Source organism: Leptodactylus fuscus, chromosome 2 (genome assembly GCF_031893055.1).
Source record: "Leptodactylus fuscus isolate aLepFus1 chromosome 2, aLepFus1.hap2, whole genome shotgun sequence".
NCBI lineage: Eukaryota > Metazoa > Chordata > Amphibia > Anura > Leptodactylidae > Leptodactylus > Leptodactylus fuscus.
In genome coordinates, this window is record NC_134266.1 from 282,899,532 (window position 1) to 282,916,525 (window position 16,994).

Sequence of the window (16,994 nt, forward strand, 5' to 3'; positions counted from 1 at the left end):
AGGGTGTTTATGTTGTAATGTGTTTAGACGTTTTTAGCCTAAGTGGCAAATAATAAAAGTTATATATTTTAGTGAAATACATTAATCTTTAGACCAGTCAGCCAGGCTGTGACAATACTGAAATAGTGGTTGTACTATACCCCAGTGAAGAGTAGACTTTGTAACAATCAATGTTTGTATCTATTTTTGTTCTCAAAACTTTTGGCCATGACTGTATACAGGAGGGTGTCTTATATGGGACTAAATAGAGGAGGATGGGGGTCTTACATGGGACTGTATATGGGAGGGTGGTCTTACATGGGACTGTATACAGGAGGAGGAGGGAGTGTTGTTTGACATGGAATCATATACAGGAGGGTGGTCTTACATAGGACTGTATACAGGACAATGGATGTTACTCTATAGACTTCTGTGGGCAGCATTTCAGTGTGTCAGCTTCTCCTCCCCTCTCCATAGACTTCTATAGGTAGCTCTAATTTGATTTAGTTTTTCCAGGGCATCCCCTCATGGCAGAACCACAGGAATTTCCCCTTGACTTCTAAAGGGACAGAAAGACGAGAGGATAAATGCCCCCCACCGTCCCCCTCCTCTACAGTGTCTTCATGTCCTACTTTTCCTCAGAGGACAAAGAACCCTTGTCGGTTAGACATAATAAAGGTTTTATGGATCAGGAGCAGTCTCGGTCCATACAGGATGAAATGGTTGGCGGCTAAACCGCAAGGAAGTCCAAGATGGTCCCTGTTAATAAGAAAGTAATTCTCACAGAGTAGGAGGACTCAGAAAAGAGACTTATCACTGCAAGGGAAGAGAAAAATCACCTTCAGATTAGTGCGGATGACACCAGGACCAGGGATGAGCTACCTAAAATTGATGCACCAATCGCTAAGGCGGTGAGACAGTGTCCCCTTTTAGGACTCCTCAGAACCAAGAGATCCCGTGGATAGGAAGGCGGATGGGCTTCTAAAAAATATCATAGGAAGCGGTTCAGCCACTATCTCTCCCAACCAGCTGCAACGTCAGGAGTGAGATCTACTCGTATGTCTCTGTGGCTGGATCAGCTTGAAAACCAATTAAAGGGAATGTCTAGAGATGGTTTCTGGCCGACACTTCGGTGTGTCCGTGAGGTTCACTGTGTTAGGACTATGCGACAGGTGCGGCCATGGTGTCAGGGTCGCTTTTGTGTTTGAGCCAGTGCTGGATCGCTTACTAGAGAGACAAAAAGAAGAAAATTCCAGAAAAGAAAAACCAAAATGAGTTATTTCTTTTAAAAAAATTCCACACCCAGCTACAAAGGGAAAGGTGAATCTGGCCGTTGGAGATACTTCAAAGGCGGCTATACTTATTCCATCAAGAGTGGGCATCCATCTCAAAAAAACCTTGAGACCTTCAGACCCTAAGGGCTAGTTCGCATTACGTGTAGATTAATTTGGTCCAGAAAAAAAAAAAACCTTGACGCGTTTTCTGGAGCAGTTTTTGGTAAAAACCGCTTCAGAAAACACCAGGCGGTTTTCCCCTCCCGTAAAGTGAATGGACCATAAAAAAAAGCGCTGAAAAACACGACACGACGCGGTTTTCGCCTCCCATTCACTTCTATTGCTTTCCTCAGGCGGAATCCGCCTGAAGAAAGGTCATGTCGCTTCTTTGTTCCGATAACATAAAAATGAACGCTATCAGTCTCCATAGACCACCATTGTATGGGGGCGGATTTTGAGGCAAAATCCGTCTCATTGCCCCCGTGTGAACTAGCCCTTAAAAGAGGGTTAGGGAATAGAATTTTCTTGTCTTCGACCTCTCGGAGATCAAGGGGGCACCTCCTAATTCTTCCTTTAGGGTCCATTCACACGGACACTAGTGGGAAAAAAAAGCTAGAAGAACCCTCTGAAATCAATGGGAAGCTTTTTTTCAGCGTGGAAAATTCCTCACCAAATTCCTCCGTGTGAATGGACCCCTTAAAGCCCAAGGCAGACTCACCAGAGATTTCAGACTGAGTACAAGTTTAGAGGGGAGTTGAGGAGTCCGAGAGATATTTTTCTCTTTCATGTTCCTTTCTTCTATTCGTATACACAATCTGTTTTCCGCTTTGTCAGTCCCCATGTAAGTAAATACAGCGATATCTTACTGGTTACACTACAATTGTTCTAATTGTCCCAATAAACCCCCAACATTCCCCATACTGGAGTTTTCTGTTCCAGTGACAGATATGGACGATGATGCAATCGGTCGACGCTCTTCCCCATGACCTTTTTCTACACCTTTACCACTGAAAAGTTCTCCTGAATTTCAAGATCTCACGTCATCACCTGTACACTTGTCCCAATCCAATCACACCTCATCCCCAACCTTACAGTGCGATACCTAAAGCCACTGCTACACTTTGCACAGGGAATACGCAGTGTGGCGCCCGGCATGTAAACCTTACCAGAAGCTACACGGTCCTAGAGCAGCTGATCTGCTCTGGGTCTTGAGTGATGACCTCTCTTAACCATCCTCGTCGTTGAGCTATTGACCTCTATCACTACTCCCGTTTGCTTTGAAACTCCTTGAAACATTCTACCGTCCATCTCACTCCTCCAACTTCATAGAAACCACCCGAACCAAAGTTGTACACGACCCCACTGAACCACTCCGTCTTATTCCAAACTCTCTCATCCCTTAGTATCACAGATTTGGCCCTTTCCTGGATCTATTCATCAACTAGACATCTCAACCTCTCTCTGTAGGTGTCCCCAAGTCTGGACACTCCTCTGCCTGGTCCAGCTCATTCTTACGCCAGCAAAACTCTCTGCCCTGGACATGACCACTATGCCAAGTTCCAGAGTGTCTATCAGCCATAGCATCCTCCTTTCGCTTTCACCTAAAACTTAAATAGCCCCTCTGCCTGACCCATCTATCAAAGTTAATTGTGCCACACGTACCCCAGTCCCAGAAGTCCGTTGCCTTGGGGTAACCTCTGATTTTACTGTCCTATGAACCAAACTTTCAAGATCTCAACACCAAATGTTCTCGCTCTCCTCCAATCTACCCTGGACTCTGCTGCCCAACTCTTTTTTTGGGGGGGGCCGCTCACCTTCACCGATCCCTTCACTTTACCGATCCCTTAACCGTAGAAAATAGCATACAATATCCTAATATTAACATACAAGACCATCCACAACTACAGACTCCTTCCCTAGCAGATCGTAGGCCTTCGTGGGTAGAGTCCTCGCTCTCATTTTTCCATGTTGTCACTGACGTATTTTATTATACTTATTTTTTTTATTACATATGTGAATTCTTTTCATCTGTACAGTATCATGGAAGTGATGGAGCTCTAAAAAAATATAAATAATAATAATGAAAATAATAATAATATTGCACACGACGGCGGTCACTGAGAGAAGGACAGAAATCTTTCTACATTAGGCAGAGCCCCCTGTCTAACTTTTAACTTACTTACCTGGATTCCCGGACCCAGGGACATTTTCAGATTTTCCAGTGACCTCCTGTTTCCAGAAACGGAACATCACTAATACTAACTCACACCTTCATACTTACCCGTCTTCCTGTCCAGATCTTCCAGGCATGGGAGAGGACTTCTTTCTGTCGGGTTGGATTCTCCACTTCTTTGACGTCTGCCAGCGATTGCCCAATAGAGTCCCGGCATTCCATAGTCCCGACATTGCACTGTAGCCGATGCTCCATTTCAATTGCGCAGGCGTGGGAGACCAAAGTTAGTTGTGGACCTAGTTAGTTGGGAAGGGCCAGTAGTGGGTGGGATAGCTAGGGAGGGGGTGTGAGGGATTAAGAGAGGGTAGTGCGAGTCAGTTCATGCAATGCATTATGGTAGTTGTAGGATATAAGGCCCAGGAAGCTAGACCTGTAAACAAAGGCAGAGGATGTCAGGAGATCCCAGAGAATCCCAGAAATCCCTCAAAACACTGCTAAAGGTATATGGGTGCACTTATTAACTCATTAATAGCACTAACAGACCTTTTTTTTTAAAAAAAAAAAAAAGTTTTAGCCAAGAAAACCCCTTTAAGCTGTAATGGTTTTCTGTATTCGAAGCCATCCCAAGGCAGCAGGTCCTACAAAGGAGCTCCACACCGGCCACTCCCTAATGTCTTTCTGGGCACAATATCTCCCGTATGATTGTCCTGTGTGACTTCACTGATTTCCAGGTGAAATTTTTCCCACATTCAGTGCATGAAAATAAATTTCTCCCACCTACACATGAATTTTCTGTAACAAGATTCCCCCCCCCCCCTAAAAACATGTCCCAGATTCTGAATAGGAAAACCTGTTCTCCCCCTTGTGAATTGTCTGATGCCTCTTTAGAGAATCTTTCCGCAGAAAACATTTCCCACATTCTACACATGAAAATGGTTTCTCCCCTGTGTGAGTTCTCTGATGTTCCATAAAACATGTTTTCTTACTAAAACCTCTCCCACATTCTAGACATAAAAACGGCTTCTCCCCTGTGTGAATTCTCTCATGTTCCACAAGATGCGTTTTCTGGGTAAAACATTTCCCACATCCTGAGCATGAAAACGGCTTCTCTCCTGTGTGAACTCTCTGATGTCTCTCCAGATTACATTTCATCATAAAACCTTTCCCACATTCCAGGCATAAAAATGGCTTCTCCCCTGTGTGAGTTCTCTGATGGTAATCCAGACTCGAATGCGCTGCAAAACATTTCCCACATTTGGAGCAGGAGAACGGTTTCTCTCCCGTGTGGATTTTCATGTGTGCAATAAGATAGGATTTCTGAATAAAACATTTTCCACATTCCAGACATGAATATGGCTTCTCTCCTGTGTGAGTTCTCCAATGTCTTTCGAGATTACATTTGACCTTAAAACATTTCCCACACTCTGTACATGAATACGGCTTCTCCCCTGTGTGAGTTATTTCATGTTGCTTCAGAGCGCCTTTATGCGTAAAACATTTTCCACACTCTACACATAAAAAGGGCTTCTCTCCTGTGTGAATTCGCTGATGTTTAACAAGATGAGATTTCATATTGAAAGATTTCTCACATTCCGAACACGTAAATGGTCGTTCATCTCTCCGAATTCTCTCCTTTATAGAAAGATTAGATTTCTTTCTAAACTGTTTCCCACGGGCGGAACATACAAACATTTTCTTCATTTTACGTCCTGCTCTGTTTTTGACAATTTGAGATTGGTTATCAGCTTCATAACCAGGAGATACAAGGAGATGTCCATAGAAGTCATTCATCAGGTCCGTATCTGAAAAAGAAACTGTTTTCCCAAACAAAATTAGATTTTTAAAATAATTTGTTATATTTCTTTTTTTTCAGAATATAAGAAAAAAAAAATCCATCATGACAGGTTTCATTTTTCTAGTTACATATACAATATGAAAGATGTATGAAAGGTTCTTACCATTTTCGGACATCGATATTGGGATCTCTAGTCCACTCATCGTTAAACTTTCCACACTTTCCTGTAAAGATCCAACATGAAGGGTCAAAGTGAGTTGTTTCATACTTGTAAACCTAAATTGAACCAGAAAACAAACTTCACCGTTTCAATAGCATACCAAAACTTATGAACATATTTTTGGTGTTCTGCCAGCAAACGTAATACATTTTATTTCTGTGAAATCCTGCACTAAAATTCCCTTCTGTATTCTTTCCATTGTTTTTCTATTGCCATCTGAAGCCCTGCCCCCAGCGTCTCAGTGGTGTACGGGTGGTGGGATATTGTACAATGCAGGAAAACTGAGGGTCGAGTTACAGTGTTGGACAAAACTATTGGCCCCCCTGCAGTCCTGTCAGATAATCCTCGGTGTCTCCAGATAATGATTGCAATCACAAACTCTTTGGTAATATCTTCATTTATTTTGCTTGCAATGAAAAAACACAAAAGAGAATGAAAAAAAAGTCACATCGTTGATCATTTTACCCAAAACTCCGAAAATGGTCCGGACAGAAGTATTGGCGCCCTCAGCCTAATACTTGGTCGCACAACCTTTAGACACAATAACTGCGCACAACCGCTTCCGCTAACCAGCAATGAGTTTCTTACAAGGCTCTGCTGGAATCTTAGACCCTTCTTCTTTGGCTGCTGCTCGCGGTCCCCCCTGAGATGTGAAGGGGGCCTTCTCCAAACTGCCACCAAGAGATCTCCCCTCCCCCACAGGTGTTCTATGGGATTCAGGGCTGGACTCATTGCTGCCACTTTACAAGTCTCCAGGGCTTTCTCTCACCACCATTTTCTAGTGCTGACCTGAAGTGTGTTTTGGGTCCTTGTCCTGCTGGAAGAGCCCTGACCTCTGAGAGAGACCCAGCTTTCTCACACTGGGCCCTACATGATGCTGCACAATGTGTTGGTCGTCTTCAGACTTCATAATGCCATGCACATGGTCAAGCAGTCCAGTGCCAGAGGCAGCAAAGCAACCCCAAACCATCAGGGACCTCCGCCATGTCTGACTGTAGGGGGCGTCTTCTTCTCTTTTATTTCCTGTAATCTCTACGTTGAGGCCTTTTCCTACTTTTGTCTCCTCTGACCAGAGAACATTCTTCCAGAACGGTTTTGGCTTTCTCAGGTAAGTTTTGGCAAACTCCAGCCTGGCTTCTGTCTGTGGGTAAGAAGTGGGGTCTTCCTGGGTCTCCTACCATACAGTCCCTTCTCATTCAGACGCTGACGCTGGATAGTACGGGGTGACACTGTTGTCCCCTCGGACTGCAGGGCAGCTTGGACTTGTTTGGATGTTAGTCGAGGTTCTTTATCCGCCATCCGCACAACCTTGCGGTGAAATCTCTGGTCAATGTTTCTTTTGCGTCCACATCTAGGGAGGTTAGCCACAGGGCCATGGGCTTTACACTTCTTGATGACACTGCGCACGGTAGACACAGGAACATTCAGGTCTTTGGAGATGGACTTGTAGCCTTGAGATTGCTCATGCTTCCTCACAATTTTGCTTCTCAAGTCCTCAGACAGTTCTTTGGTCTTCTTTCTTTTCTCCATGCTCAATGTGGTGACACAAGGACACAGGACAGAGGTGGAGTCAACTTTAATCCATTTCAACTGGCTGCAAGTGTGATTTAGTTATTGCCACCACCTGTTTGGTGCCTCAGGTAAGTAACAGGTGCTGTTAATTATACAAATTAGAGAAGCATCACATGATTTTTCAAACAATGCCAATACTTTTGTCCACCCCCTTTTTTATGTTTGCTGTGGAATTATATCCAATTTGGCTTTTTGACAATTCTTTTTTTGGTTTTCCATTGAAGACAAATTAAATGAAGATAATACCAAAGAATTTGTGATTGTAATCATTATCTGGAGGAACATGAGTATTATCTGACAGAAATGCAGGGGTGCCAATACTTTTGGCCAATACTGTAGATTGTAAGCCCTCGTGGGCAGGGCCCTCTACCCCACTGTGCCAGTCGGACATTGTTAGTATTATATCTGCTTGTATATTTTGTGTATTGTATGTAACCCCCAAATGTAAAGCACCATGGAATTAATGGTGTTATATAAATAAATAATAAATCTACGCAAGCTAAGAGTTAGTGCAGAAGTCAGTGCAGGGTCTCAGCGGAGGGAATGCCTGAGGAATTTTAGGCATCATTTGTCAATAAAATCTACCTGATGATCCACTGGGAGATTCTCCTTTTCCTCCTTAAATTCCTGGGAATATGGAGGACGGGGACATCTCTCTGGTGGATTTCTCTGACCGGATCCATCTATAGGAAATATACACAGTGACTGAATACATTGTCTATATGTGATGAGCAGATGATGGGGAGTCTAGGTGACCCTCATACCTGGTCTCCTCTATCATCAGGAAGGTCTCCTCTTACCTGCTGATGTGAGGGGCTGCTGATCCTCCATCATCACCTCCTTGTACAGTTCCTTGTGTCCTTCTAAATACTCCCACTCCTCCATGGAGAAATAGACAGTGACATCCTGACACCTTATAGGAACCTGACAACACAATGACACAGTCATCCCCAGAGCCCTCCCTTGGTGTTCTTGTATAATGTCCCAGCATTCCCAGCAGCGCTCACCTCTCCGCTCAGCAGCTCAGTGATCCTGCTGGTAAGTTCTAGGATCTTCTGCTCATGTCTCAGTGAATGAGGTGGAGGCTCGGTGATGGGGCTCGGGGTCCTGCTCCATCCTCCTGACACACGGGGTGTCACACACTCACCAGACGACTTCTTCACTACTGTGTAATCCTGTGTATGGTGAGACACTACAGGTCACTACAGAGAGTCTAAGAATCCTTCACCTGTCCAGTCATTTCCCTGGTTTATTCCTAGAGATAAGAGTGATGTCATGTGAGACTCTCACCTCTCCAGTGATCAAGGAGATGATCTCCAGGGCCAGCTCTAATATCCTGGTAGACATGTGGTTTCTGGCCTCGGCCATCCCTGGTGGGTCACTGATGGAGAGGACCATCGTCTTGTACCTGAGGAACCTGAAGGAGAACAACGGTGATAAGACATCTGGAAGAACATCTTACATGAAGCAAAGCGTCTTAATAATGGAGAATTATACATGGCTCCTCCTGGTATATACTGGAGCTCCCAGCCCTGCCTTAGGGACATTAATATTGTTCTCTCGCCATCTAAGAGCTGAATAACAATCCAGGGATTTCATTATAAAGTCTTATCCTCCTACTAATATTATAAATGTTATAGTTTGGATGTTTGTTCCTCAATCACACAAGAACGGCTGAACAGATTGGGATGAAATTCAACACAGATAGTACGTAATGTAAACTCAAAAGGGATTATCCAGATTATGAGCCCGCGCTGATCAGTGAACACCCCGACACATCTAATACTGAGGACACAGAAGTCACACTAATAATAATCCATGTCCTGAGCCTAGAAGTAATGTGCAGCCTGCTGGGAGTTGTAGTCCTCCCTCTCTCTCCCCCCAGGTCTCCCCCATATTGTGTCGGGGCTCCCGGTCACCTCCTCTCCTCACTTACCCCCTCACTCTTCAGGGCAGGACACTCTCTACCTCACACACGTCCTCCTCATCACTAGTCATGTGACCCGGCGTGTCACCGGAAGGGGCGGGGCCTCCCAAGGCTGTACCAGTATATGGGGGGGGGGGGGGGACTGTATACAGGAGGAGAGGGCTTACATGGGGGTGTATACAGGAGGAGAGGGCTTACATGGGGGTGTATACAGGAGGAGAGGGCTTACATGGAGGTGTATACAGGAGGAGAGGGCTTACATGGGACTGTATACAGGAGGAGAGGGCTTACATGGGGGTGTATACAGGAGGAGAGGGCTTACATGGGGGTGTATACAGGAGGAGAGGGCTTACATGGGGGTGTATACAGGAGGAGAGGGCTTACATGGGGGTGTATACAGGAGGAGAGGGCTTACATGGGACTGTATACAGGAGGAGAGGGCTTACATGGGGGTGTATACAGGAGGAGAGGGCTTACATGGGGTGTATACAGGAGGAGAGGGCTTACATGGGGGTGTATACAGGAGGAGAGGGCTTACATGGGGGTGTATACAGGAGGAGAGGGCTTACATGGGGTGTATACAGGAGGAGAGGGCTTACATGGGGGTGTATACAGGAGGAGAGGGCTTACATGGGACTGTATACAGGAGGAGAGGGCTTACATGGGGGTGTATACAGGAGAGAGAGGGCTTACATGGGTGTGTATACAGGAGGAGAGGGCTTACATGGGGGTGTATACAGGAGGAGAGGGCTTACATGGAGGTGTATACAGGAGGAGAGGGGCTTACATGGGACTGTATACAGGAGGAGAGGGCTTACATGGGGTGTATACAGGAGGAGAGGGCTTACATGGGGGTGTATACAGGAGGAGAGGGCTTACATGGGGGTGTATACAGGAGGAGAGGGCTTACATGGGGGTGTATACAGGAGGAGAGGGCTTACATGGGACTGTATACAGGAGGAGAGGGCTTACATGGGGGTGTATACAGGAGGGAGAGGGCTTACATGGGGGTGTATACAGGAGGAGAGGGCTTACATGGGGGTGTATACAGGAGGAGAGGGCTTACATGGGTGTATACAGGAGGAGAGGGCTTACACATGGGGGTGTATACAGGAGGAGAGGGCTTACATGGGGGTGTATACAGGAGGAGAGGGCTTACATGGGGGTGTATACAGGAGGAGAGGGCTTACCTGGGGCTGTATACAGGAGGAGAGGGCTTACATGGGGGTGTATACAGGAGGAGAGGGCTTACATGGGGCTGTATACAGGAGGAGAGGGCTTACATGGGGTGTATACAGGAGGAGAGGGCTTACATGGGGGTGTATACAGGAGGAGAGGGCTTACATGGGGTGTATACAGGGGGAGAGGGCTTACATGGGGTGTATACAGGAGGAGAGGGCTTACATGGGGCTGTATACAGGAGGAGAGGGCTTACATGGGGGTGTATACAGGAGGAGAGGGCTTACATGGGACTGTATACAGGAGGAGAGGGCTTACATGGGACTGGTATACAGGAGGAGAGGGCTTACATGGGGTGTATACAGGAGGAGAGGGCTTACATGTGGGGTGTATACAGGAGGAGAGGGCTTACATGGGACTGTATACAGGGGGAGAGGGCTTACATGGGGGTGTATACAGGAGGAGAGGGCTTACATGGGACTGTATACAGGAGGAGAGGGCTTACATGGGACTGTATACAGGAGGGGAGGGCTTACATGGGGTGTATACAGGAGGAGAGGGCTTACAGGGGGGTGTATACAGGAGGAGAGGGCTTACATGGGGTGTATACAGGAGGAGAGGGCTTACATGGGGGTGTATACAGGAGGAGAGGGCTTACATGGGGGTGTATACAGGAGGAGAGGGCTTACATGGGGGTGTATACAGGAGGAGAGGGCTTACATGGGGCTGTATACTAGAGGAGAGGGCTTACATGGAGGTGTATACAGGAGGAGAGGGCTTACATGGGACTGTATACAGGAGGAGAGGCTTACATGGGGTGTATACAGGAGGAGAGGGGCTTACATGGGGTGTATACAGGAGGAGAGGGCTTACATGGGGGTGTATACAGGAGGAGAGGGCTTACATGGGACTGTATACAGGAGGAGAGGCTTACATGGGGTGTATACAGGAGGAGAGGGCTTACATGGGGGTGTATACAGGAGGAGAGGGCTTACATGGGGGTGTATACAGGAGGAGAGGGCTTACATGGGTGTATACAGGAGGAGAGGGCTTACATGGGGGTGTATACAGGAGGAGAGGGCTTACATGGGACTGTATACAGGAGGAGAGGGCTTACATTGGGCTGTATACAGGAGGAGAGGGCTTACATGGGGGTGTATACAGGAGGAGAGGGCTTACATGGGGGTGTATACAGGAGGAGAGGGCTTACATGGGGGTGTATACAGGAGGAGAGGGCTTACATGGAGGTGTATACAGAGGAGAGGGCTTACATGGGACTGTATACAGGAGGAGAGGGCTTACATGGGGGTGTATACAGGAGGAGAGGGCTTACATGGGGGTGTATACAGGAGGAGAGGGCTTACATGGGGTGTATACAGGAGGAGAGGGCTTACATGGGGCTGTATACAGGAGGAGAGGGCTTACATGGGGTGTATACAGGGGGAGAGGGCTTACATGGGGGTGTATACAGGAGGAGAGGGCTTACATGGGGCTGTATACAGGAAGAGAGGGCTTACATGGGGGTGTATACAGGAGGAGAGGGCTTACATGGGGGTGTATACAGGAGGAGAGGGCTTACATGGGGGTGTATACAGGAGGAGAGGGCTTACATGGGGGTGTATACAGGAGGAGAGGGCTTACATGGGACTGTATACAGGGGGAGAGGGCTTACATGGGCGGTAGTATACAGGAGGAGAGGGCTTACATGGGACTGTATACAGGAGGAGAGGGCTTACATGGGACTGTATACAGGAGGGGAGGGCTTACATGGGGGTGTATACAGGAGGAGAGGCTTACATGGGGGTGTATACAGGAGGAGAGGGGCTTACATGGGGCTGTATACAGGAGGAGAGGGCTTACATGGGGGTGTATACAGGAGTAGAGGGCTTACATGGGGGTGTATACAGGAGGAGAGGGCTTACATGGGGCTGTATACAGGAGGAGAGGGCTTACATGGGGAGTATACAGGAGGAGAGGGCTTACATGGGGGTGTATACAGGAGAGGGCTTACATGGGGCTGTATACAGGAGGAGAGGGCTTACATGGGGGTGTATACAGGAGAGGAGGGGCTTACATGGGGCTGTATACAGGAGGAGAGGGCTTACATGGGGTGTATACAGGAGGAGAGGGCTTACATGGGGGTGTATACAGGAGGAGAGGGCTTACATGGGGTGTATACAGGGGGAGAGGGCTTACATGGGGTGTATACAGGAGGAGAGGGCTTACATGGGGCTGTATACAGGAGGAGAGGGCTTACATGGGGGTGTATACAGGGAGGAGAGGGCTTACATGGGACTGTATACAGGAGGAGAGGGCTTACATGGGGTGTATACAGGAGGAGAGGGCTTACATGGGGGTGTATACAGGAGGAGAGGGCTTACATTGGGGGTGTATACAGGAGGAGAGGGCTTACATGGGACTGTATACAGGGGGAGAGGGCTTACATGGGGGTGTATACAGGAGGAGAGGGCTTACATGGGGCTGTATACAGGAGGAGAGGGCTTACATGGGACTGTATACAGGAGGGGAGGGCTTACATGGGGCTGTATACAGGAGGAGAGGGCTTACATGGGACTGTATACAGGAGGAGAGGGCTTACATGGGGGTGTATACAGGAGGAGAGGGCTTACATGGGGTGTATACAGGAGGAGAGGGCTTACATGGGGTGTATACAGGAGGAGAGGGCTTACATGGGGTGTATACAGGAGGAGAGGGCTTACATGGGACTGTATACAAGGAGGAGAGGGCTTACATGGGACTGTATACAGGAGGGGAGGGCTTACATGGGGGTGTATACAGGAGGAGAGGGCTTACATGGGGGTGTATACAGGAGGAGAGGGCTTACATGGGGGTGTATACAGGAGGAGAGGGCTTACATGGGGGTGTATACAGGAGGAGAGGGGCTTACATGGGGGTGTATACAGGAGGAGAGGGCTTACATGGGGGTGTATACAGGAGGAGAGGGCTTACATGGGGCTGTATACTAGAGGAGAGGGCTTACATGGAGGTGTATACAGGAGGAGAGGGCTTACATGGGGCTGTATACAGGAGGAGAGGGCTTACATGGGACTGTATACAGGAGGGGAGGGCTTACATGGGGAACAGGAGGAGAGGGCTTACATGGGACTGTATACAGGAGGAGAGGGCTTACATGGGGGTGTATACAGGAGGAGAGGGCTTACATGGGGTGTATACAGGAGGAGAGGGCTTACATGGGGGTGTATACAGGAGGAGAGGGCTTACATGGGGTGTATACAGGAGGAGAGGGCTTACATGGGGGTGTATACAGGAGGAGAGGGCTTACATGGGACTGTATACAGGAGGAGAGGGCTTACATGGGGCTGTATACAGGAGGAGAGGGCTTACATGGGGGTGTATACAGGAGGAGAGGGCTTACATGGGGGTGTATACAGGAGGAGAGGGCTTACATGGGGGTGTATACAGGAGGAGAGGGCTTACATGGAGGTGTATACAGGAGGAGAGGGCTTACATGGGACTGTATACAGGAGGAGAGGGCTTACATGGGGGTGTATACAGGAGGAGAGGGCTTACATGGGGGTGTATACAGGAGGAGAGGGCTTACATGGGGTGTATACAGGAGGAGAGGGCTTACATGGGGCTGTATACAGGAGGAGAGGGCTTACATGGGGGTGTATACAGGAGGAGAGGGCTTACATGGGGGTGTATACAGGAGGAGAGGGCTTACATGGGGTGTATACAGGAGGAGAGGGCTTACATGGGGCTGTATACAGGAGGAGAGGGCTTACATGGGGGTGTATACAGGAGGAGAGGGCTTACATGGGAGTGTATACAGGAGGAGAGGGCTTACATGGGGGTGTATACAGGAGGAGAGGGCTTACATGGGACTGTATACAGGGGGAGAGGGCTTACATGGGGGTGTATACAGAAGGAGAGGGCTTACATGGGACTGTATACAGGAGGAGAGGGCTTACATGGGACTGTATACAGGAGGGGAGGGCTTACATGGGGGTGTATACAGGAGGAGAGGGCTTACATGGGGGTGTATACAGGAGGAGAGGGCTTACATGGGGGTGTATACAGGAGGAGAGGGCTTACATGGGGGTGTATACAGGAGGAGAGGGCTTACATGGGGGTGTATACAGGAGGAGAGGGCTTACATGGGGGTGTATACAGGAGGAGAGGGCTTACATGGGGCTGTATACTAGAGGAGAGGGCTTACATGGAGGTGTATACAGGAGGAGAGGGCTTACATGGGACTGTATACAGGAGGAGAGGGCTTACATGGGGGTGTATACAGGAGGAGAGGGCTTACATGGGGTGTATACAGGAGGAGAGGGCTTACATGGGGGTGTATACAGGAGGAGAGGGCTTACATGGGACTGTATACAGGAGGAGAGGGCTTACATGGGGGTGTATACAGGAGGAGAGGGCTTACATGGGGGTGTATACAGGAGGAGAGGGCTTACATGGGGTGTATACAGGAGGAGAGGGCTTACATGGGGGTGTATACAGGAGGAGAGGGCTTACATGGGGGTGTATACAGGAGGAGAGGGCTTACATGGGGCTGTATACAGGAGGAGAGGGCTTACATGGGGGTGTATACAGGAGGAGAGGGCTTACATGGGGGTGTATACAGGAGGAGAGGGCTTACATGGGGGTGTATACAGGAGGAGAGGGCTTACATGGAGGTGTATACAGGAGGAGAGGGCTTACATGGGACTGTATACAGGAGGAGAGGGCTTACATGGGGGTGTATACAGGAGGAGAGGGCTTACATGGGGGTGTATACAGGAGGAGAGGGTTTACATGGGGGTGTATACAGGAGGAGAGGGCTTACATGGGGGTGTATACAGGAGGAGAGGGCTTACATGGGGACTGTATACAGGAGGAGAGGGCTTACATGGGGGTGTATACAGGAGGAGAGGGCTTACATGGGGGTGTATACAGGAGGAGAGGGCTTACATGGGGGTGTATACAGGAGGAGAGGGCTTACATGGGGTGTATACAGGAGGAGAGGGCTTACATGGGGGTGTATACAGGAGGAGAGGGCTTACATGGGGGTGTATACAGGAGGAGAGGGCTTACATGGGGGTGTATACAGGAGGAGAGGGCTTACATGGGGCTGTATACAGGAGGAGAGGGCTTACATGGGGGTGTATACAGGAGGAGAGGGCTTACATGGGGGTGTATACTAGAGGAGAGGGCTTACATGGAGGTGTATACAGGAGGAGAGGGCTTACATGGGACTGTATACAGGAGGAGAGGGCTTACATGGGACTGTATACAGGAGGAGAGGGCTTACGTGGGGCTGTATACAGGAGGAGAGGGCTTACGTGGGGCTGTATACAGGAGGAGAGGGCTTACGTGGGGCTGTATACAGGAGGAGAGGGCTTACGTGGGGCTGTATACAGGAGGAGAGGGCTTACGTGGGGCTGTATACAGGAGGAGAGGGCTTACGTGGGGTGTATACAGGAGGAGAGGGCTTACATGGGGGTGTATACAGGAGGAGAGGGCTTACATGGGGCTGTATACAGGAGGAGAGGGCTTACATGGGGGTGTATACAGGAGGAGAGGGCTTACATGGGGGTGTATACAGGAGTAGAGGGCTTACATGGGGGTGTATACAGGAGGAGAGGGCTTACATGGGGCTGTATACAGGAGGAGAGGGCTTACATGGGGTGTATACAGGAGGAGAGGGCTTACATGGGGGTGTATACAGGAGAGAGGGCTTACATGGGGCTGTATACAGGAGGAGAGGGCTTACATGGGGGTGTATACAGGAGGAGAGGGCTTACATGGGGCTGTATACAGGAGGAGAGGGCTTACATGGGGTGTATACAGGAGGAGAGGGCTTACATGGGGGTGTATACAGGAGGAGAGGGCTTACATGGGGTGTATACAGGGGGAGAGGGCTTACATGGGGTGTATACAGGAGGAGAGGGCTTACATGGGGCTGTATACAGGAGGAGAGGGCTTACATGGGGGTGTATACAGGAGGAGAGGGCTTACATGGGACTGTATACAGGAGGAGAGGGCTTACATGGGGTGTATACAGGAGGAGAGGGCTTACATGGGGTGTATACAGGAGGAGAGGGCTTACATGGGACTGTATACAGGGGGAGAGGGCTTACATGGGGGTGTATACAGGAGGAGAGGGCTTACATGGGACTGTATACAGGAGGAGAGGGCTTACATGGGACTGTATACAGGAGGGGAGGGCTTACATGGGGGTGTATACAGGAGGAGAGGGCTTACATGGGGGTGTATACAGGAGGAGAGGGCTTACATGGGGGTGTATACAGGAGGAGAGGGCTTACATGGGGGTGTATACAGGAGGAGAGGGCTTACATGGGGGTGTATACAGGAGGAGAGGGCTTACATGGGGGTGTATACAGGAGGAGAGGGCTTACATGGGGCTGTATACTAGAGGAGAGGGCTTACATGGAGGTGTATACAGGAGGAGAGGGCTTACATGGGACTGTATGCAGGAGGAGAGGGCTTACATGGGGGTGTATACAGGAGGAGAGGGCTTACATGGGGTGTATACAGGAGGAGAGGGCTTACATGGGGGTGTATACAGGAGGAGAGGGCTTACATGGGACTGTATACAGGAGGAGAGGGCTTACATGGGGTGTATACAGGAGGAGAGGGCTTACATGGGGGTGTATACAGGAGGAGAGGGCTTACATGGGGTGTATACAGGAGGAGAGGGCTTACATGGGGGTGTATACAGGAGGAGAGGGCTTACATGGGACTGTATACAGGAGGAGAGGGCTTACATGGGGCTGTATACAGGAGGAGAGGGCTTACATGGGGGTGTATACAGGAGGAGAGGGCTTACATGGGGGTGTATACAGGAGGAGAGGGCTTACATGGGGGTGTATACAGGAGGA

At 49.0% G+C, this 16,994-nt stretch overlaps 2 protein-coding genes and 1 pseudogene across 4 annotated transcripts in view; 2 read left to right on the forward strand and 1 right to left on the reverse strand.

The window, feature by feature from the left end:
* LOC142196133 (uncharacterized) overlaps window positions 1–9,013 on the reverse strand; it is a 32,864-nt gene extending 23,851 nt beyond the window's left edge. Inside the window, exons 1-7 of the mRNA XM_075266361.1 lie at window positions 8,950–9,013; window positions 8,304–8,430; window positions 8,021–8,188; window positions 7,814–7,937; window positions 7,599–7,696; window positions 5,385–5,445; window positions 4,355–5,240 (exon numbers count right to left, since the gene is read on the reverse strand). Of these exons, the coding sequence (XP_075122462.1) occupies window positions 4,355–5,240; window positions 5,385–5,445; window positions 7,599–7,696; window positions 7,814–7,937; window positions 8,021–8,188; window positions 8,304–8,411 (1,445 nt within the window). The 5' untranslated portion in view covers window positions 8,412–8,430; window positions 8,950–9,013. The remainder of the gene's footprint in view (window positions 1–4,354; window positions 5,241–5,384; window positions 5,446–7,598; window positions 7,697–7,813; window positions 7,938–8,020; window positions 8,189–8,303; window positions 8,431–8,949) is intronic.
* LOC142196122 (uncharacterized) overlaps window positions 1–16,994 on the forward strand; it is a 783,446-nt pseudogene that overhangs the window by 752,175 nt on the left and 14,277 nt on the right.
* RPL31 (ribosomal protein L31) overlaps window positions 1–16,994 on the forward strand; it is a 364,588-nt gene that overhangs the window by 259,142 nt on the left and 88,452 nt on the right. The gene's annotated exons all lie outside the window — the stretch shown is intronic.